General features: G+C 39.1%; 1 protein-coding gene across 1 annotated transcript in view; it reads right to left on the bottom strand.

Annotated features, from left to right (window-relative positions):
• The window catches only part of FZD3 (frizzled class receptor 3), a 54,145-nt gene extending 34,851 nt beyond the window's left edge, over nt 1–19,294 (bottom strand). The window contains exon 1 of the mRNA XM_010002185.1: nt 18,821–19,294. Within this exon, the coding sequence (XP_010000487.1) occupies nt 18,821–19,009 (189 nt within the window). The 5' untranslated portion in view covers nt 19,010–19,294. The remainder of the gene's footprint in view (nt 1–18,820) is intronic.
• Between the last annotated feature and the right edge of the window lie 4,434 nt (nt 19,295–23,728).

Below are 23,728 nucleotides of genomic sequence, written 5' to 3'. Positions count from 1 at the left end.
CAGAGCTGCTGGTTTGCAAAGAGCAGGGACCTGGGGCACTAACTTCTTCCAAAACCCATAGCTGGATCTAAGAAAAAGCTGCTTTTTTTTCCACTCAGTTTGGCCTTGAGCTAGACAGTGCCATATAAATAATATTGCAGAAAGAGCCAAAAACACAGTCAGGTGTGTAAGAATAAGTCCATTTTTCTTTGGAATCAATCCACACTTGCTGAGCTTAATACAACTATGGAATTGCAGCTTTATTGCTCAGATGCTTGATTCTGTTTTCAAAGGCAATGGGCTAATTTGTCCAAGCCTGTTTCAATGCACAGTGCCAAGACAAATTTAGTGCAGAATACTTAATGTACATTCAAAGCTTACCTCACCATTAACTTCCTTGTCTGCAGAAGTTTAGATATTCTTTTTTCTGGTAATTATTTTTAGCTTTGCACAGTGATGCAGGTATGAAAAGCCAAATGTGGTCACAACTTTGGTGGCCTGTAAAGCTTTCCTCTTAAGCATGGAAAAAAACAGTTCTCACATAATCTGTATGAACCCTTATGAATCACGTAACTCCCTATCTCCTGACATCCCATGTCTCATACTTTGATGTTAGCTGGAAAAAATATGGTTGCAGTGAGGATTAGATTGACACTATACTACTTTAGGAACTAGGAAGTAAAAACATTCAGATCATTTTACCTTTAGTACTAAAAATATACATCCACATTTACACAGTTATTAAGTTATTCAAACAATAAAAATGTCAAGTAATTAGTGTGGATTTCAATTCTATTTTTCTCATACCATAGGTTGAACGAGGCAATCACCCTGTTCCTCACTTGAAAACTTAAGATCAATAATTTTACCTGCCTTACTTGAGAAGGGGAAGCAATCACACAAACTATCCTAAGCTTTTTGGTCTGTAAATAGACAGCTGAATTTAATTTCTCAATTGCAGGGAAAAAAAATAGTAGGATAAAGATGAAAGCAGTTAAAAGACAGCAAATGACATTAATCTCTATCTATGTGACTAAAAAGGAGAGCCATCTGCTCTTGTTCTTTAAAGAGGTCTCCTGCTGCATTTTAAATTCTGAAGTTCCTTCAGAAGACACTGAAAAGATGGCATCCATCTGTCAATGTGCACTTTTCCTAAATGTGATCTTTATGTTTTAGGAACTGATAAATGCAGATGGGTGGTCCTGGTAACAATTTCCATTTGCAAGAAGTGTTACTTGTGTAAGACAACTGAGACTGCTTGGACTTCTTCCTTCCTCTCCATATGCCTGCTGTGATGGGCTTGGGAGAATTCCAAAGTACCACAGAGAAAGAAATGTATAGTCCTCTGGACCATATTTTAGATACTAGTAAGTTAAGGCACTATAAAGCACACCTGCCTGGGCAAGCAAGAGACTATTGGGCAGGAGCTGTAACTCTTGGCAAAATGCTCTTTTTCATTTAAATAATGCATTTCTATCTCCTGTGGTTGCAAAAAAAAAACCAAGCAAGTACAAACTGAGTGTGATCACTGCTTTGATGTCTGCTAAAAAAATGCTCCAGTGCTCTTGTCACTGTGGGAAGGACAAAGATACCCATTACAAGAAGTGGAGCATTAGCAATAACAACCTTTTATTTCCCTCAACTCTGGCACTGCAGACTGATCTGCATGTCAGGGACTCATGGACTATTTCTGCCAGCTCAAGGGAGGTCTGTCTCCTTGAAGAATAACAGAAGAGTATAAACAATTCACTGTTGGCACAGTGCTCAAAAATTTATCTTGCTGAGTGAAAGAGGAAAAGCATTTGGTATGAAGATTTGTTAGAAGATTTGACATGAACTTGAGAGAATACAATGGAGTCGGCAGCCAGATCAAGTTCTTCAGAGCTCATAAAAAGAGAATTTCTCAAAATGGGAAACATGAGAAAAAACAGTTAAGGACATAGGCAAGCTTCAAAGCCACCAATCCGATTCGTTTCACCTTTTCATTTTTACTGCCATCAACCTACAGAATGTCGGTGTCTGTCACATGATAAACAACATTAACACCCTGCAGGATAAAATTAAGTAAGTTGGATTTCTAAAACACTATGAAACCAACACTGAATATTGAAGAGAATTTACTGATATTTCTCAAAGGTTTGATGACTTCTACTATTTCATGTGTGACTTTGCTAACAATGGGTTTTTTACACAACTTATGTAGCAGAGTATGTAAGAGAGTATGCTATTATAAGCTAATGCAGACTATATGAAGCCACATGTTTTCCACTGGAAAAGAATGGTTCCGTTTTTTTTGAATTCTGACATTCAACTCCAAGTGCTTCTTGACAGACTAACCAAGGGAACTCAGAGTGTGCTGACTCCCTTAAAAGTTAACATGCACTGTACAGTTGTCATCATCATCCTTCCACATGGCTGTGAAATGAAGACAAAATATAGTTGTCATCTAATGCACTTCAGGGTGCAGCGTCACAATGGGCATAAGTTTACCAATCCCTGCCCTCTTCACTGCCACCAGATTCCTTTGCTCTGACCTGGGTTTAAGATTGATTTAAACTGTCCATGAAACTAACCTCAAAACTACTCATGCTGTATTTGGACCACTAGTAGTGTAAAAAGTCAGGAGGGGTTTAGATTGGATATTAGGAACAATTTCTTCCTGGAAAGGGTTGTCAGGCCCTGGCCCAGGCTGCCCAGGGCAGTGGTGGAGTCCCCATCCCTGGAGGGGTTTCATAGCCATGTAGATGTGGTGCTGAGGGACATGGTTCAGTGGTGGTCTTGGCAGTGCTGGGTCAACATATGGAGTCAAAGATCTTAAAGGTCTCTTCCAACCAAAAAGATTATGTGATTCTGAACAAAGGCTTCATGCTATGGCAGAAATCAGACTTTGATGCTGTTAAAACCCAAGAGCATAACCTTTTGCAGACAGAAGGCTGCAAGAGAAAGAAACACATTAAATTAACTCAGGAAGCTCTATTTGCTGCTCCTATGGCAGCCAGCCTGCTATCAAAATTCTGTCACAAAATCCTCTTACAAAATTCTCTCACTAGCCAAAACACCTGCTTTCACAAATGAGAATTCAATGGCAGATTGAATCAGCATAATAAATGAATTTACCATTTGGGTTTTGAACATCAGAGAGTGTTCTCAAATCAGGAGTCATCATTGAAAAATCTCTCATGTCTTTCCTCATTACCTGAGGATCAACATCTCCTTGGGCATAGGTTAAGTGACTTCATTTTACTCTTTACATTCATAAAGAATCTAACCTAAACATTTCAGGCAATGATCTTGCAATATCCACTAGGACTGCTACTTTGTTGTGTACTTAGTACATAAAAAACCAGTAGTGCCAAATGAGTTTACAGATGTGTTTGGCTACATATTGAAACTTTTCTTGTCTTAGTCCAGTATTTATTGTCTACATTGAAAATCAAAAGGAACACTCAGGTAATACAATAATGCTTCTTCAACAATGGAAAAGCCAGGGGGGATGATAAATATGGCTTGGAAAGAAACAGTGTGGATCCCATACAGTTATGTACCTAAATAATATGATGCAAACTGAAGTAGCAACATGATCTGTTGGATTAATACTGTAAAAATTATTCTGAATAGCAAACGAAACTTATCTGCAAAATGAATGCTAGTATTTTAACAGCTGTGTCTTAATCCAACATTACAAACCATCTGTTACATCTACATACCAACAAAATGCATACACACACAAAGAGACATACACACAGACATATACACACACAGACATACACACACATATGTGTCAACAGTTGGGTAGGAGTGGATATTTGCATCTTTGAGCCTCAAACTAAGGATATTTCATAGGCCAGTATTGAAAACACATTGTCTGCTGGCTCGGCAACTATTTTCTTCCTAATTTCCAGGAAGGCTACACTATCAATCTACCACACTAAGCTGTTTTTTGGTAGAGTTAATTCTAAAAATTAGCAAGCTGTTTTACATACATAAATAATGCAGGATGGTTTTCCTGGATGCGTGGTTTCTCTGCAGCTCTGCTGTCCCCTATATACATTTACTGGAGTAGAATCCAATCAAGCTGCACCATGTCCAAAGCTCAATTTAACAGCACCTTCCACTTCATTTTATAGAGTTACTCTACTACAGCTGTTACAGTTTCTCTTCTGTCTCATACACCAATTACAGTTTTCAGACTATTCTGATTGTAGGGATTCTCAGGAGATTATATCTGTTTTCATTATTATTTTCACCAATTAATAACACAATAAAAGTAAAGCTGCAGTGCTTAGTACTCTTTATGTACATTAATGGGGTAGATCTAGGCAGATGATGATATTATCCAGATTTTATTCAGAAGAATTTGTATATTTACCTGGAACTTTAAGTAAAAAACCAAGTGTATCTTTCTGTGTTACCAGGAGCTCCATGTAAAATCAACTTATACTGTTGCTGTTAACTGTGAGCAAGTAAAAAAAAGCCATTACAAAAATAGGTCACCCAGCATCTTGGGATCAACTTTCTATATATTGATATTACACATTAAATTCTTCCCATGTGCTATTGTACAACATGTACAGTTCGACACAAACAATGGAAAAATGAGATGGCTTTTAGGGAGGTTATCAGTCTTTGGAAAGAGATTTTTCTTTCATTATTACAGTTCTACAGTGAGCCTACACATTCTGAGCAAACATTGACTCCATCTACTAGGATGGCTTTTTTAACTTTTAAAAGAGGTTGTCTGTCCAAAAATATATTCGCTTTACCTAATTACAGAATTACAAGAGGGTCACTGATCAGACCTCTACTTCATCAGACAGTAATAGAGAACAGAAAAGTCAAGACTCAGAAAAATCTCAATTTACTCTAACATATTACATTAAAATTAATTTCTGCTCAAATTAGTAGCTTTAATATAATTAGTTGGTGACTTCAATTTTAATAATTAACCATTAAAAACAAGTCTGAACACAGCAGCTGTAAATTAAGATTCATCAGGGGATACTATCCCTCCCATTTAGTGCCAAGTTAATGAGGTCACAGATGAACTCTGGGACAAGGAAAGAAAAAAAACAAACTATTACACTTGTACAACACCTTTCCAGTGGACAGAAAGCTGTTATCCATCTTGCAAGCATCTGAATGACCAATTCTGAAAGCCTCGCCAAAACTATCTAAGTAAGAATAAAACCAAGCTCAGTTGATTTTTCTTCCCTACAGTTAATAATTTACCAGAAAAATATTTGACTGCCATTCCCACAGTGCCTCTGCTTATTGTTTCTACAGCACCCTAAAAGTGTGCTTGCTTCTCTCAAAATAGATTAAACTATATTTTGCCCTCAAAGGTCCAGAAGTTTCTCCTTGCTGAGGACAGAAATTTGTGCTTAGCTCTCTTCTCTATCACTAACACACTTTTGGGAAAAATTTTGACCTGCAGTGTACCCTGCATGTCTTTGAAATACTCTAGACAAGTAGGACAAGACCTAACACAATAACTGGATTAACAAGACAGTGGGAGGGGAGCAGGGGACATGGATGGTAGGAAACAAGAGAAGATAAAAAGATTGTGCAACTACCACGTGAGGCCCCCATGCAGGATGATGGACCCAAATTATTTTCCAGTTAAATAAGCAGAATAAAGAGAAGCAAATACCAGTAGGTGCTGTGGAAGAAGTACCTCTTCAAAAGGTACCCGAAACAGTGAGTGACACTCACAAGCGCTGTGAATATGCTCTGCATGCCAGGTTCTGCATGAAATACACCTCTGGGATGCTTACAATGAGGGAATCTACAGAGAATGGAATTAGTGGGGTCAAATCATAAAAGAGCAGGTCAGATATATACAAAAGACTGCATGAAATTGCTTGCAGATGTAAGCATTTGAGGGTGACACAAGAGATGAGAGGGACTAAGTGTGATTCCTATTGATTGCCTCTTTGAATAATTGCCCAACACTGAAAAATCCCTCGGAAAATGCAATTAAACAAAGCCCAGGTGTGTGGCTATATAGTTGGGGTGGGGAAAAGAGCTGGAAGCCTGCTGTGCTGAGCTCTGGTTGGTTAGCCCCAGCAGGGCTCACCTGGCAGACCACAGAAGACCAGAGGGTCCTTCTGCTCTGGAAAAGCAGAGGAAGTTCATACAGCAGAGCTGGCTTTCCAGTCCTTTTATCTCTTAAACCTGCAAAGCAGCAGGATGGGGACAGGATAGTGGATAGGAGTGTAAGTACGTCCATTTGTTAATGTTTCATAATGAGTTCTGCTCAATACCCCTTCCCTGATTTCACTCATACCTACCTCCTGCTGCCTCCCACCTCGCAGATGAGGACTAAGACTCAGAGCTCAAAAATGTGTCCTTTAATCCATCACCAGGCTTCTCTGTGATGGGTACAACAAGTTATGTCAGAGGAATGTGCTACCATTGTAGAAGAACTGCAGGCCACAGATCTTTTACAGTCCTGGCTTCAATTCAAAGTTCCTTTCTTGAGTCCCCTCCATGACCCTGGCTACTAACAGCAACTAGTATCAAGTAGAAGGTGAACCAAAGCCTAAATTTTGAAAGCCTTGGAAGCTTACTATTTCCAGACAGAAGCAACTACCCTCCTGTCATGTCAGAAAAATGTAATTGACAGATCTGAACAATTTTGTAGCCTTTTAATTATGCCACCTAATTAAGGTTATTCTGAATAAAAGGAGTAGTTTTCCTGTAGTTGCAAAGTAAGGAAAATGTGTACTCTTGAGGGTCTGACATTTTTCAGTATTTTAGCCACAAGATTTTGTAGAAGTGTGGCTGGAGGACAAAGTTTCAAATCAGGCTATTTAAATTATATTTCTTTGACATAAGATAAAGACTGTTTTGCTGTAAGAACAGGAGAATTTGTCATTCAAAAAGCTACTATGGAAAATGTGAAGACTGAGTAACTCCACTGTGCCTCAAGAAATTAATATAAAACTTAAATTATGAAACACTTTTGTAAAATATGCAGATAAAATGTCCCAAAAGCAATTAAAATCAGGTGATATATATTTTTTGTTTTCTCAAGAATTTTTTTTTTACTATTGACAGTAAGCATCAAACCTGAAATCCAAGACCAAACTTTGTTACTATATTATTCTCTGCAGTTACATGTCCATATTGCACCTGCCCAGATCAGATAACAATGCTAAAAATGTACAATAAGAAACAAGAAGCAATAGTCAGGAGCAGTGATTCAGCTAATAGATCTGTTCATTCTGAATAGCATCTGTTCATCCACTCCCCCACAAAAAAGGATGCATAGATGTTAGATAATTGACAGTATGACTGCATCATTACAAAGGGAAAAAACGTAATACATCTAAGTTTTCAAGGAAAAATATTAAAAGCATGAATTATGCTTTTTGACCCCTGAGGAGAAAAAAAGCTAAATGAATGGCTGAGCAGAATTTTCTCATTGAATTTAAAAAGAAAGATGTTTCTCCTGGCTCAGTGCTACAAACACGACAACTTTTGTTCTACAAATCAAGAAACAGGGAATATAAACAAGTTTACAAATTGAAAGCAACTTTAAAAATATAAATTTCAGGTTTCTACAACACACAAAGACGAACTACAAGAAGCTTTCCTTCCTTGTTCAAATTTAAATTAAACAGCCCTTTGTGTTTCTGTTCTCTCCTCTTCTCTTTTCAAATTTCCTTCCTTGTTTCCATGGGAACCCCCTCGGTGACAAGCCCCTGAGCAGAGCAAGAGGCCAAGCTCAGCAAGGGGTGTGAAAAGGGGAGAGAGTCAAAGGGCAGAATTTGGCTCGGGAGAATCAAGATGCCAACCTTTGTCACCTCACAAAGAGGGGGGTAACCATAGGAACTAACTCTGTGGGACAGGGGCAAGGAGTAGGAAGAAGGATCATGGCCAAATTCACAAGATGGGAAACAAAATGGGAAAGGAAGCTTTAAAACACAATGCTGGAACATACAGTGCAAAATAAATAAATAAATAAAACCTTACAAATTAAAAAAAAAGTAAAATAAAACTCTGAGGACATGGTATCCGACTTGGCGCTGGTTTTACTTTCACATAATAGCATCAAATTAATTTGTATGAGGCTACAGAGAACTGGGCAGATCTCATTCTCAAATCTGACACGAGTAGTTATTGTCCTCTTGAAAAGAGGTGGAATATTCCTCTTGATTTTGATGGGCTGTGAAGATGTTTTCTAAATGCCTCACAGGTAACTAACTGGAAACGACACAGCTTCAGGAAGGTAGCTATTGAGCTAGGACTTGGGCCAGTTTCCACTAACAATTCTGCAGAACATGGCAGGTAGTCCAATCATTATCATTACTACAAGAGCAATCTGACTGAGTAGATTTACATACAGGATATTAACAGGGCATCGTATTCATATACTACATAAAAATATAGAGATGGCATACTTTTATTCTTGTACTTTGTGAAAGAGACAGCAGCAGGATGCGGCATGAAACAGCTCTATAAAATCTCAAACCATACATGAAGGGAAAATATGGTCCAATTGTCCACTGTATCTTCAGCACCAAAAGTATAAAAACTGCAGGTGGTTTGCTTGAACAGGAAAGAAAAAACAACAGCAAATCTTCACACAACACATTTAACCTACATCAGTCTTTCCCACTGATCTGTGTGGATGCTAAAAGAACATATGAGTTCAGGAAGAAAACTAATACATTTGTGGAAAAATACATCCAGGGTTACTAATGCAAGACATTCCCAAGCCATAAATTGCTAAACATGGAAGAACAGCCTATGTATGTTACATACCTGACCTGCTTCCTGCAGCACCCACTGTGGGCCACCATCAGGTGACAGAGTACCAGGCTAAACAGATCTTAGTATTGCTGTTCTCAGGTTATTACATTTATCCATCTCCTCCCCAGTTTCATTTCTACTAGTCTGTCTCTCACATCAAACATAATCTTCAGAAATGCATTTTGTAAACATGTTATTACTTTGTGGCCATTGAAGTTTCAAGATTGAATAATGAACTCAGCTGAAGAGCACCAGCTTTCTTAACCAGTAGAGACATTTTGCAGCCCACAGGCTACCTATCTTCAGTAACAGTTTGGTGATACGTGTAGGACAAACACAAGCTCCATTTCCTTCAGAAAGTGGTAAAACCCTCATGCATTTGCATCCCTTAATGACCAGGACACAAAACAGGGAGTAAGACATCAGTGCACAAATGAGGCACACGTGAATTTAAGAAGATTTGTCCTTGAAACTTTAAAAACATGCTTCGGTGAATTTGTCTTCTCATATGACAGAAAACAACAGCTTCAGAGCCACACAGAAACATCCTATTGACACACACAAAAAAAAAAAAGTATTCAAACCCATAAAATCCATCCTAACTTTCTTTAAAATCACCAGAAATGTCTCCCAAAACAAAGAAGAAATCTGCAGCCATATCAACAAGACAAATGGTGAAATTTATGGCAATGGCTTCTTGGTATTTGTTATTTCATACTTGTTCTCTTGTCTTGTCAGTCTGTTGTAGATTTCTTTCTGTATCCAGCTATCCTATAACTGGAATCATCACCACACACTAGAGAAAATGAGGAAAAAATACCACTTCCATGTGACAAGCAAATTAGCAGGTACATCCTAGGCAATCCACACAACTTTAAAGTAGTCCACCATTATTTATGTCTCTAACAACTTTTTGCATGAGAAACACATTCTAAAACATTCTAAAAAGTTGAAAGGACAGAAAATGAAAGCGCTTCCAACCTATTATGTCAGCTTACAAGTCAGAACAGAGATATCTAAATACTCTTAGTATCAGAAGAGTGCAAAGGGGAAGAGAAAAGTCTTGCTGGCAACTTGGACTAAAAGGAGGTGGTGACTTAATTCTACAGCAGACAAGACTAGATCTCTGCCTTACAAGGGACAGAATCTCATGTGTGTACACACAGAATACAACGGGGCTGTTTCTGTACTCATATGGCACATCTCTATCCTCCAAGTTACACATACAACCAGATAGAAAGCTATCTAGTCACCGTAACAGCACAACAAAAACATGGTTTTGTCCCACTAGAGCTGCATCTAAGAGAGTCAACTGGCTAATGTTGATTAAGGTAGAGACAAAACACACAAAGATAGGAATGAATGTCTGTATGCTTGTGTTAAGTAAGAGGAATGGTAAACGGTAAGACCAACTTAGTGCTCCAGCACAACATTGTTTTGCTTCTGAGTTTATGCTTGCAGGTACAAAGCTTCAACTGTCTACAAAGTACACTGCCATTTAACTATTTCAAAATAAATTAATGTGTGTTCCACCTTTCCTAATAATTCCACTTTAAGCCTCCACCAGATGCTACCAAATTAGCCACAATGCAGAGCCATCTGCCTTCATGACCCTGAAAATAAGCCCACTGTGAATAGATGTTGATTAAGATGTAGATAATTCACTTTACACTGAATCATTACCAAAAAAGTAATGTTTATTTCATACGTTTGCACTAAACTATTAAGGCTAAACGTCGTTTCCATATTTCCACTTGAATCATCATTCAGGATTAATCTTTTATTCAAGAAAATATGAACAGGGTGATAGAGTTCATCTTGAATGTGCAAGCAGTAGTGTATCTATCGATTTAACAAAAAAAAAAAACCCCAACCCCACCTCCTTTCATTTTCTCTCTCACTACTAGTCTGCATTTTGAAAATATTCACGTGCCATCTTGTTCTCATTAACAAACATAAAAAACTAGAAAGCAGTTATTTCTAAAATTAATCTCTGGAGAATGTCCGTTAGCCAGGCAAAAGGAAGTAAGGGTTTCTAACACCTGCTGTCTAGCTCTGCTATGTGAGCACTGATGAGCTATGTGTCATAGTTTTAACCCTTGTTTGTGTTTAGAAAGAAGCAGCTCTTTAGTTCTCTATTCTTTCATGTTGCTATGTACAGCATAGCACCATAATGCCTTTATCTGGTTTCTTGAAGTGCAATTACGTGGTCCCTGGAGGAAAAAATTAGAGGCTCACCATTGCGATTGCTCACATTAAACAAGCACTAAAAACTCACAAAACACCAACTGATTAAAACCTACTTTTCAATTAGTTTTATATTCTTCTATGAGTTTTGGATGCAGCACTGAAAATACAGAAACACAGTTACCAAGGGTATACAAATCTTGCAGCATACACTCTGGTCAATGGCATTATCCTCTGCAAGAATCAGTACAAGCAAGAAATCACTACATCTGAAATAGGGTATGAAAAATAAGGTGTCTTGACTTCTGTAGTTGCATATTCTGCTACGAAGTTCATTAATTATTCACTGGCTGTGTTTCTAAATATTCAAAACTCCCTGACTGGATAGTGTATTTATATTAATCCAATGATTCCCAGCTGGTGAACCCTGCCATATCGATGGAGTAGGAGTCAATATTACCCTTCTACCCTTCCAGCTACCTCACTCACACTGCAAAACAAACAAATAAACAAAACAACAACAACAAAAAACAACAAACACAAAAAAAACAAACCCAAATCAACTGCAGGATAGCATTATTTCCCTATTTCCTATTTGCATCTCCCACCTACACACTAGCCAACCTATGGTGCATCCTTAAGTCCCTACTGCTGCTCTTTTTTGATATGCAAAACGGGAACAAAAGTTGTGAGAGAGCGCAAAGGAATAGCATGTTATCTCCTCTGCCCATATGGTGACTGTGTCATCTCATTTCTGGAGTGTCTGACCTCTGGTATAATTCCAAAAGACTACGCTTCTCTGCTCACTCAGAGGGATCCATTTAGCCCTCAGCTATATCTGGTTCCTGTCCTTTAAAGTTTCTGTAATCCTTAGTATCATTTGTGAGGTCCTGCAAAAATCAGGGTAAGGAGAAGGAAGTGCTGGCGGTATATTTAACTGCAAAAAGGATGGCAATCATCACATTAAACCATTTCTTTTCATAAGTGACAGTGACTTAATAGCATGCTCCCAAGCACCAAGAGGCTACCAACAGTTAAATGTTCTCTGATAAAAAATATTTGTCTACAAATATTGCATTAAGGAAAATAAAAACACTGCTTGCTAGTCCTATGCATAAGCAAATCCTTCAAGGCGAAAGGAATATTAAGTGCAAAAGGGACTGAAGAGAATTCTTCACGATAGCAACAATAATCCAAGAGATAGGTAAAAAAGGTCATCTACCTCAGGGGGATAGGGGTGATTGTCACACAATCTCTGTAACACAGCAGAATCAGGGCAGCAGCATAGTGCAACATCATCTCAATGTCATGCTATCATCTCAAACACATTTAGAGCAAAGTTTTAACAGCATAGCTGAGACAGACCGTGCTAGATGGTTACTGCAATACAATGTGTGATGTGCACAATGCTGCAGGACAAGACAGCTCCCAGCTCCTGCCAGGACAGCTCAGCCTGGCCCCAGGGGCTCCAACAAATAGGCTCCCTTTGCTCTTCTCATCTCTACACTCTACATGACTAGTGTGTTAGTCCATATTAACACACATCACTCCTGTCAGAAAGATGTAAATGTAATAATGACTCTCATTTTAGTCTTCACTGTAGCCAAGCAGATGTTAACAGAGGGTGGACTAGTGCAGTTAGAGGACTAACTGATGGTTGTCCCCTCTCAAAAGGAGTAAGCCCCTTTAGAGATGTTTGAGGACAAAATGATGCTTCAGGCCCTTGAACACAAAAAGCCCTCCCTGCAGTCTTCCTGGATTAAAGCACATCTTGCTGCCATAGCACAGCAGAAAGCTTAAGGCATTACTTTCCTAAGAATAAATAAAGGCGTAGGAATTAATTACAGGATGAGCCAATACATATTAAGAGGGACTCCTGAACTCATCCAGGTGGGTTTTGAATGTCTCCAGTGAGGGAGACTCCACAACCTCCCTGGGCAGTCTGTTCCAGTGCTCTGTCACTCTTACAGTAAAAAAATTTTTTCGGATATTCACCTTGAACCTCCTATGCTCCAATTTACACCCATTACCCCTTGTCCTATCACTGGTCATCACTGAGAAAAGCCTAACTCCGTCCCCCTGACACTCACCCCTTACATATTTGTAAACATTGATGAGGTCACCCCTCAGTCTCCTTTTCTCCAAGCTAAAGAGACCCAGCTCCCTCAGCCTTTCCTCATAAGGGAGATGTTCCACTCCCTTCATCATCTTCGTAGCTCTGCGCTGGACTCTTTCGAGCAGTTCCCTGTCCTTTTTGAACTGAGGGGCCCAGAACTGGACACAATACTCCAGATGTGGCCTCACCAATGCAGAATAGAGGGGGAGGAGAACCTCTCTTGACCTACTAACCACACCCTTTCTAATGCACCCCAGGATGCCATTGGCCTTCTTGGCCACAAGGGCACATTGCTGGCTCATGGTCATCCTCCTGTCTACCAGGACCCCCAGGTCTCTTTCACCTACACTACTCTCCAGCAGTTCAGCCCACCAACCTGTACTGGTCCATGGGGTTGTTCTTCCCCAAATGCAAAACTCTACACTTCCCCTTGTTGAATTTCATCATGTTTCTCCCCGCCCAACTCTCCAGCCTATCTAAGTCTCTCTGAATGGCAGCACAGCCTTCTGGTGTGTCAGCCACTCCTCCCAGCTTAGTGTCATCAGCAAACTTGCTGAGGGTACACTCTATACCCTCATCCAGGTCGTTGATGAAGATGTTGAGCAACACCGGTCCCAGTACCGACCCCTGTGGGACTCCACTAGTCACACACCTCCAACCAGATTCTGCCCCATTGACTACATTCCACTCCCTTAATCATCTTTGTTGCTCTGCGCTGGACTCTTTCAAGCAGTTCCCTGTCCTTCTTGAACTGAGGGGCCCAGAACTGGACACAATACTCCAGATGCGGCCTCAACAATGCAGAATAGAGGGGGAGGAGAACCTCTCTTGACCGACTAACCACTCCCTTTTAGAAAGGCACCCCAGGATGCCATTGGCCTTCTTAGCCACAAGGGCACATTGCTGGCTCATGGTCATCCTCCTGTCTACCAGATCCTGATGTAATGTTCTGGTTCTCTGTTTAATCAAGATGGTTAATACCAATGTCTAAAATGGGTTAGTGGTGGACTTGGCAGTGCTGTGTTTAGCAGTTGGACTCTACGAACTTAAAGGTCTTTTCTAACCAAAAAAATTCAATGAATCTATGAATATTTCTGTACCATAACAAGACAACACCGATTACATGACATAATTAGCCTTTACCATAATTTTGAAGGAATCATTTTAGCATAAAGTCTCAAAAAGGCAACCTAGTGATTTTTTGAGCTTTCAAGAAATAACAATAAATAAGTTTTTAACAGCTTCCTCAATGAAGCAATCAGTGGTATGAGAAGAGAATTACACTGGATTTACTGACAGTAAGACAACAGCCTTTTTTCTACTTCACATTCACTCTTGCTTGCAGTAGAAGCCCTTACAAATTCTGTTTATATAAAACTGAAAAAATAATAAACCCCAGACCTGGGTTGCTAAAATAATTCTCAAATTTTGTTCTAACGCATGTACTTGGTTTAAACTCTAAGATTAGACTTTTTACTTCTAATTCACCTGCTGATCTTGGTTAGTTACTAAATGAGCAAGTGTGGCATCCTAGTGTACACTCACAACCACACCAAAGAAATCCAAAGTACAAGCAAGTTGATTTTTTCTTACAGCTTTTATTAGGAAACATTGTGAAAAAGTGCTGCTGAAAAAGCTGAGAATTACAGGGCCTTTCCCTCTTGATACACAAGATGAACCCCACCGATTCTGCTGCTGTATTATTTTATGCTTGCAGCAATTAGGGAGTGCTCAGAGATGAGAGATGCTTACCACCAAATACTCAATGCAAGTTTTAATAGACTTCATTCTATTCAAAATTTGAGTGCTCCAGCCATTTGACTGCAACATTAAATAATGTCTAAAAAGTCAAATAGTAGAAACTCCCTTCTTGCTACATAAAGATTAAAGGGGCAATCAAGGCTAATACACAGAGTGGAATATACTTAAGCAAACTGTGGCTTTTCATTCTTTTTTTCTTGTTCAGACCCCTAAAAAACTCTGCAAGGGAAGCTCAGGCCTCTGCATAGTGAATTTAAGCTCAATAATAGCATCCCTTGCACAGCCTTCCGCATTTTTCATGAAGCATTCAGAAGGAGCCCATTGTCCATCCTCATACTTCAGCCACTGGTCTTTATGCTAATTGTATCAGCAGAAGGGAGTCCTATACATACGCCCACCACACCAACACACCCATGCTAAGTTTAAGAATGGATTTGGCATTTAGCTAGTATAGAAACTGCAGCAACCCAGGATTTCACGCAAGTTGCTTTCTGCTATTGAGTGCAGAGAAGTAACATTTGCTTCTCAGCTGCTTTTCTCTCTGTAGCAGAAAGCTATTTTACAAAAATAAGAACAATTCCACCAGTTACTTTGGCTCAGACTGCAGGTCTAAATAATGACAGCTCTGCTTCCAACAGTGGCCATAAACAGACTGTTAGTGAAAGTGGTATTTTTGATAGTTCTCTGAAACAACTGGTTTAACATGCAACAAAAGCCAGAAAACATGATTAGAAGTCAGCCATTCCTAGGAAGCTAGTAGCAGCAAAAAGCATGGTTTTGTTTATAAATAAATCCCTGGTGTACCTACACCTGGAGTGGTGTGCCATTCTCAACTCCACACCTCAGCAAGGACAAAGCTCAAAAAAGGGACAGAGAAAGGTGATTAAAATTATTACAGAAACGAAGCTGCTGAATTGCAAGAAGAAAGCCCAAGCAGCTGGAACACTTCCATTTGGAGAGGAAAAACCTGGGGGATAAAACTGAGGTTTTCAACATCACAAAGTGTAACAGAGGATTTAACTGCAGCACAATATTCCACAATAATGGAACAAAAGGACATGAAACTACACCATCAGGAAACTAGTTTAAAACAGATTAGAGAATAAGCAGTTCTACACATGGTAGCTAGTAAGCTGGTTGGCAGTACTGTGTTCATAAAATAATTGAGAAATTCATTGATAATAGATCCATTAAATGATACAAAGGGGAACAGGCGGGGAAGTACCCTCTAACATACGTAATTCAGACTGTGGATACTGGGGAAGCACCAGAGAAAAACCCACAGAGAAGAGGCCAGACTTGCATCCTTTCCGCTTACCATTGGAAGACACAGAACACTTGGCAAAATAGACCATGAGCATTTTAGTACATTCCCTAAATGCCCTCCCAGCCTGTGACAATTTTCTGCTGACTGGAAGAGCCGGTAGCATTTTTTTTTTCTACCTAGTCATCCTCATTGGCATTCTTTTCCAAGTTCTGGTCCAGTCTCCTCAAACATTTTGCACCCACAGTACTATCTAAGAGTTTCACAGCTGTACTGCCAGCTATTTGAAGAACCATCTCTTCCTCTTCGCTCTGACTTGGCTTCTAGCAACTTCAACCAATGGAGCCTAGTTTCTGTGCTGGAAGAGACAATCAATCCCTATAGCCCTTTGCAGACCACTGTTCTGTGCAGACCAACAGCAGTTGCTGTTGGTTCGGGTTTTTTTCTGTTTTAAATATAGGTTAAAGCACCTTGCCATAGTGTAACACTCCTCATATGGGATATTTTCCGTAAGCCCATGGTCATTCTTCCTGTTCTCTGGACATCTTGCAGTTCCAACACATTTTCTGAGGTAGCTTAGAACTTCACACAACATTCCAGCTATTTGTGAGGCACAGGATTGTACCATACCACACCACTGTAATGACTGGTCTTTATTCCTTTCCTAATTATTCCATGTCTGATTTGCCTTTTAGCTTTCTTACTCATCAGCCAAGCTTTCAACTCATATTTAAGCAGAAAAAATAATTTTAAGTCCAATGAAACAAGTTGACCATCACCACCACTGATGTGAAGAATGTTATTGCCCCCAACACAAACATATTTATCATTTTTAATTTCTTCAACAAAGTTATGGCTCAATGTATCTCAAACATAATATAAAGAAATTAAAAATTGTTTATTATGATTTAACCTTACCTTTAAGTTACCCACAGCACTGTCAATAGGCTTTCTCATCTGATTGCTAGTCTTCGCTTCTAGATCATTTAAGAAAATACCGAGCTGCCCACATCCCAAAATACTTCCACTGATTATCTACTTCCCCTCCAAGAGGTGACTGTCTACCTCTCCTACCACCCAAGAAAAACAAAGCCCACTATTTCCACACCTCTACAAATCAAGTCCCCGGAGTCTTCAATCAATTAATTTATTCTCCTAAGCGCCACCTTTCAAAGATGAAATACACACTTTGTACACACTGAGTTGTTCACATTGTTACCCTATTAAACTCGCTTTGGCTTCATTTTTCCTCCTTACAGTGGGATCTTCAAAGGCCCTCAGAACTTACCAGAACCAATTCTAAAATAAAATTCTTTCCTGTTGCTATGTTTTTAATATAATTTAATATAATTGGAGTCACTGGCCACATCCAAATGAACTGTTGAAATGCAAGTCCATAGCTTTTTTCATACAATGCAAATTTCTCTATTTTGTTCTTACAGTAAAAAGCCTGTCAAGTCTGGTCTACAACTCTTCCATAGAAAGGCTATATAATGACTTGGTTTTATATTTTTTAACAAGAAAAATTCAGTTTATGCATTGTCAGGAAGAGCATTCAAAGATTAAAACATATGATTGTTCTTTCTGTTCTCAGTGTACAGCACAGCTTATCTACCTGCGAGCATTTACACACATTTAAAAAATACAAATACACCTAATTTGCACACAAATCTCATGAAAATTTGAATAGGCTGACAGCAAGAATTAACTAATATTCTGAATTTCCATCAATTTGAGTATTATCACAGAATACTAGGTAAGGAAACTCCTTAGGTAGGGTGGCAGGATAGAGAGTAGACTGAAGTGAACTTAGAAGTCTTGTATAAACTAGGCTATAGATAAAGAGAGACTAAGTGAGTGGTTGAAGCCCTCTCTGTAAAGTTCTCCAAAGAAAGGTTAAACAAATAACAGTGGAAATGTGTTGGGGTTTTTTGTTGAGTCTCTTAAAGGAGAAAATTACTATGTATATGTCCAAACAAGTTATTTTGGAGATAATGGTAACAGTAATAAGGTACAAAAAAAGTGCAAGTCTAAAAGCTTGAGTGCCTGGATGTAGAACAGAAACAGGTTAACTGAACTGTCTGCAAAACAAGAGACCTTCTTGCAGCTGAGAAGAGCAGTACTAATAAATTAGCGATTTCCATTATTTTCATAGTATGTCATATTACTCTCCTTTTCTTGACACCAAATTTTAGGCAAGTAAGAAAAGGTCAGATATTACAGAACCACCTATGAATGTAGTCTTCATAGCTAAAAATCTTATACTGATTGCTCAGTACTCTGTTTTCCTGGCATTTAGTTAAGTGTCAGACCATTCAAAATACGCATCTTTGATCTTTCTAAATATTCAAAACAACAGACTAACAAAACACATCCACAGTATTCCACACTCAGTTATATTAAGTTAGGTGAATTGTGTAGTCATAAAGTATGTTAGTATATATTACATCTTATGCAAATGTTTTATTAAATTCTTAATTATCTTACTTATATTTTCCCCCTCCCTTCTGGAGTTCAAGGTCAGGTTCAATGAGGCCTTGCGCAGCCTAGTCTAGTGTGAAGTGTCCCTGCTCACAGCAGGGAGGTTGGAAGTAGATGATCTTTAAGGTGTCTTATAACCTTAACCATTCTTTGATTCTGTAATTCTATATTAGAAATAAAAATGAAAGAAAAAAAAAATCTTCCTGGTTTCTGTTTCCAATTATTTGTCAACTAAAGGTCAAAACTTTTATATTGCTGAAAAAAATAAGTCTTACCTCCATTGCTAATGCTGCTGTTTGCTGGTCATAATGATTCAGAAGATTAGGCATAAAGGTGGTATTGTAAGGCAGATCCTGGCACATCCGCAAGATGATGGGCTCACATGAAAATAAACTGTGCCCTCTTGTGTGCCCCACCAAAACATCCCAAAGCCAAAGGTAACAGAACATCCAGCTAATAGCCATTCTTCCACACTGAGAATGGGGCCAGCTATTGAGCCCAGCTGGAAAACTCTTTCAATTCCTCTTGTACCCTCAGACTTCACTTCAATGGTGGTGTTTTCAGTCCTTGTTTAAGATTCTTCAAAACTGCAATACTTTTTGTAGACAACATTGTTAACTCAGTCCAGAATATGATGTATTTGAGATAGACATATGAGAAGTCTTCCTTTTTCTTTTCTCAGTAGCATGTATTAGGTTAAGGTTTAACCACATTCCCACACGATTGACCCCATTGTGACAGACAAGCAGCTGAGTTAAGTTTTTTTCTTAAGTAACCTAGAATAAAAACACACAACAATCAGAATACAGTCAACAGCCTTGTCATTGATTAAGATATTTAAGTTCTAAATAGCCTGGCAGACAACTCACTTCAAGGTCACATGTGCAAGACTAGAAGGTCCCTTTACAAATTTTAATCCTGCTTTCAGACTTTATCTGTTTTAAATGTTCATTCACTGTAAAACTCTACCCAAAAAGGATAGTGAAAAGGGGGTACGTATTTACTATGAAGAAAATATTTTTAGAAAACCCCACACTTCAAATTCACCCACGTGAGTATTGCAACTGTTGACCACACTGAAACCAAAACATTTATGACTCAGCATCTCCACTGGTACATTCACAGCGATAGCATCTCTTTAGTTGCATGGCCTTGTAACTTCTGCTGAATAATAATAAAACAAAAACAAAACAGTCACCACCACCAATACACATGTCCCAGCTTGCAGGACTGAAGACTACTGTTCTGCCCAACAAGTTACAGTCATGGTTTGGCTACCTGTGTTCACATATGTAATTTTAGTCTAGTTGTAAACAGCTTTTTTGTTGTCTCTAACCCATTTTACTTGCACACATATCTTCCTCTCCAGAAACCATCACAGCAGCTAAGGATCAGCCAGAAGACAGCATTCTTGGATCTCCCGTCTCCACACACTCTCGAAGATGGAAATGGTAAGGGTAGCTACGTATGGCTTCTCTGCCAGTTCCACTCTACCTATAGAGCCAGTTTAAACAGCCATCATTCCCCAGGGCTGGATCTGCATTTTCTCAGCACTAAGGGGCTGGACTGGAAAAAGCAGAACTGGGACTTGCCATATCGTGCTCATTGACTGGAGAAACAAACTCTGAAATCAGAGGCTAAAGCCTGGAAAAAGTCAACAGAGCTGTAAGCGTACAAAGAGGCTCTTCTCTTATAACAATTCTGTGCCACCACAGTGCAATTTGCAAAATTCAGTCTCCAATCAACTGCTTTAAAAAAAACCTGTTTTGTGTCAAGAGGTAACAGAAACTTAGAAATTCTATTTGAACCAGAAAACCCCAAGTACTCTACCAATACTCCCAAGAGTAGACAGGCACAAATTTGAACAGATCTTGAGGGTATAATGTTTTCCCTTAGATATGCAGAAAGATAAATAAATTCTACACCTTTGAGAAGGAATTTTTCTTTCCTTTCTTCCTAATGGAAACTTAGTGAGAGATACAAAAGCCTTAATTACCAGACATTGGCTGGTATCAGCCAATCAAAAAAGTTATGCATGCACACATTTGTTTACATAGGCTCATCTTACGGTCAGAAAAATTAAACACCTTATACCTCTTTAAACCCTCAGACACTTTGTGGGTTGGACTAGATAATCTTAGGAGGTTCCTTCCAACTTAAACAATTCTGTGTTTCTCTTTAAGATCATGTGCAGCAATGTTTTTTTGGCTGTAGCTGTTCAAGACAGGCTGGTAAAAACAAACATGCAAATAGGAAAAAGACCAAGATGTTAAACATAACCATGTTAAGTTCACTGACAACTTGCCTTTGCAGACTGCTTACTCTCACACAACTATTGAGGGGGAAACCATGTCTGAAGTACATAAAGAAAAGAACACAAATGTTCCAATGTAAACGTAAAACTGTTCCAAACCTAGGAAAGATAAAACATGACCAAAAAAAAAAGCAAAATAAGAGAATTATCTAAACCTTAAGCTGGGTGGGAGAACCAACCAATGCAGCTCAAATCACAGTGTCTTGCTTATTCTCTGAAGCAAGCGTTGCTGTGAAGAGCAGTCAACACACAATTTAAAAGATCAAAAATAGCCACAGTATTTAAGACATACTGCATCTAACCACACCTGCTTTCAGTCCAATTTCAAGTTCATCTGACCTTAAAAGATACGTCCTACTCATCTAAGAAAGCCATTTCGCAGACCTATTTTTAATGATCTGGTGCCTTTTTCAATAAAAAACTGAAGACCTGAATTATCCCACTTTCCAGGCCAACACAACCTAACCTAGTCCTAAAGGTTTCTGCTTATTCTTAGATCCTGACCAGAAGATTACAAGTTATAGACAGATAAAACAAATTCCCTCTTAGTTTGTACAAGGTGCCTAATCCCCTTTGAATCTAGTCCTTTGATTTTAACATTTTTATAATAGTTCTCCAAACTCATCAAAAGCATGTTTTTCAGTTCATTGCCAACCCACAAACACTGGCCTCGGCCATTTTTTTCTATTTCTCAAACATTCTGGCCACCAACTCCAAAATACTTTATTCAAAAACTTCAGTGAAGTCAATTTGTAGCATGGATTAGCAATTGACTTTTTAGAACTGTCCCTGTAACTCAGGTGCCATTCCAGCAGTGACCAGTAGAAAATGCTTCCTAAGAGCACTTCAGAAGCAAAATAAGCTGACTTGTGCTCTCACCAGGTATTGTGTTAAAGCTGGAAGCAAAATTCCAGGTCAGGATCTAGAGTCTTGGGAAAAACTCCAAGAACACTTCACACAAATCATATTAATGACATTCAAAGTAGCGACTCCAAACAAATCCACCCATCTTCTGACTTCCCCACAACCTCAAAATGAAAAAAAGCATGCAAAAACACGGGCTCCATTTGCCACAAAAAGTTTTAACTGTGCAAAAAGGGGAAAAAAATTCACCATGTTCTCTCAGGACTTTTCCATTTTATGTTCAAGATCTTATTATTAAAAAGTATCATAAAGGAAATGAAGAATTTACTTACTAGAGCCAGAAAAGAACTCTAAATCATACAGCCTAGTCACCTTCACAGAAAAAAAAAAAAGTCTAGGTGAAATTAAGAAAAAGACAACCATATAATTGCAAAATGAGGTGCTTATTTTGCAAACAAGCATATAGATTACCTATTAATTGGTGTAGACAGATGAATGCTGCAATAAGCAATCTTTACTGTCAAGGTATTTTCTTACTGCAGATCCAGTTCTGTATAGTCTTTGTCAAGCCTCTACATATGAAATGTTGTGGTTATTTTTATATGTATATAAAAACAAAACAAATCACTTTCGATGACACAGGGGATAAAAGAGGAGGAGGGAATACCTGCCCATCTACCTCAAGGCACTGCAAAAAAACTGTAGGCAAAAGGGGTAGGAAACAGCTAGCTTGTTAGTGTGGTTACAAATGTATACATTATTTATAATCATAAAAAGCCCATCTAATTCTTGCCATAAAGGATAAACTAAGACATGCATATACAACAATTATAAACAGTGAAAATCATTAAACCAAAAGGTTGACTCTCACAAGTGATTTTTTTTTTCAAATAAATTTTAAAGTTACTAAGTGAGCAATGAGAGAGGGACAATGAGAAAAGAAAAAAAAAAAAAAAGTCATTAGACTTTAGAAAGAAATTATGTAGGTGGATTAATTCAGGTTATCTATTCCACAGAAATGAGGTGATAAAACAACAAACTAAACAACTACTATACAAGTGAGAAGACAAGAGGAGAATATCACCTTAGTCATTCCTCCACTCAGCTCTGATCACAGAGAAAGCAAAGGAACTCATTCATTGCACAGAGGCACTGGCAGGGTTTCCCCAACCCATTCCCACCCACATGAAGACACAAAAGGAGAACACATTATTCTCCCAACTCCATTTTAATTAGTCAGTGGGAAAGAAACTCCAGCACTGTACTCCCCTGTTCATTTCTGTTGTGTGTTAAGGGAGAGCCACACTATAATCCTCCACATCCTCTATTTCCAGTAGGAGACCATATAGGAAAGGGAGCACATGGTACACTTCCCTATGCTCTTCTTCACCATACTACAGGGCAGAATTAAGAAAGATGCAGAGAATCTCCTCTTCCCCCTCCCAGCAGGGAGGATGGGAAGGCAGAAACCCTTTCTGGTGAGATTCTCCATGTCTATGGAAGGACAGTCTAGCACATCTCTCCCCTTGAGCTCATCTTGCTTGGAAGGCTAAAGGAACTGGAGGGGGAGCATAACAAACTAGCATACCCATTTGCCTTGAATACTCACTGTGTTTTAAAGGCAAAAGGAACAAGTGCACACCCGGGATCAGCATCCTTCTGGATTCCTGCTGCATTACAAAGGCATAGGAAGGATACATATCTACATCAGACTAGCACCCCGTACTCCTGGGTCCCCACTGCATTGCAAAAGGAAACAGAGAGTGTGCGGACTGAGCTAGAATCCTTTTGCGTCCCTGCTGTACTGCAATGGGAAAAGGGGGAGGGAGGTGTGCGTGGGACCAGCATCCCTCTCCTGCCACTGCACTGCAAAGAGAAAGGAGGAAAGCACAGGACTAGGAACCCCCCGGGTCTTCAATGCGCTGCAGACGGGGAGGGCGTGTGTGGAGGGGGGGACCGGCAATTCCTTCCTCCCCGGGTCCCCAGCGCACAGCTCAGGGAAAGA

Source organism: Chaetura pelagica, unplaced genomic scaffold (genome assembly GCF_000747805.2).
Source record: "Chaetura pelagica isolate M959 unplaced genomic scaffold, ChaPel_1.0 scaffold107, whole genome shotgun sequence".
NCBI classification, from domain to species: domain Eukaryota; kingdom Metazoa; phylum Chordata; class Aves; order Apodiformes; family Apodidae; genus Chaetura; species Chaetura pelagica.
Note: the sequence above shows the minus strand (reverse complement) of the source record. Positions and strands in the feature narration are given on the sequence as shown.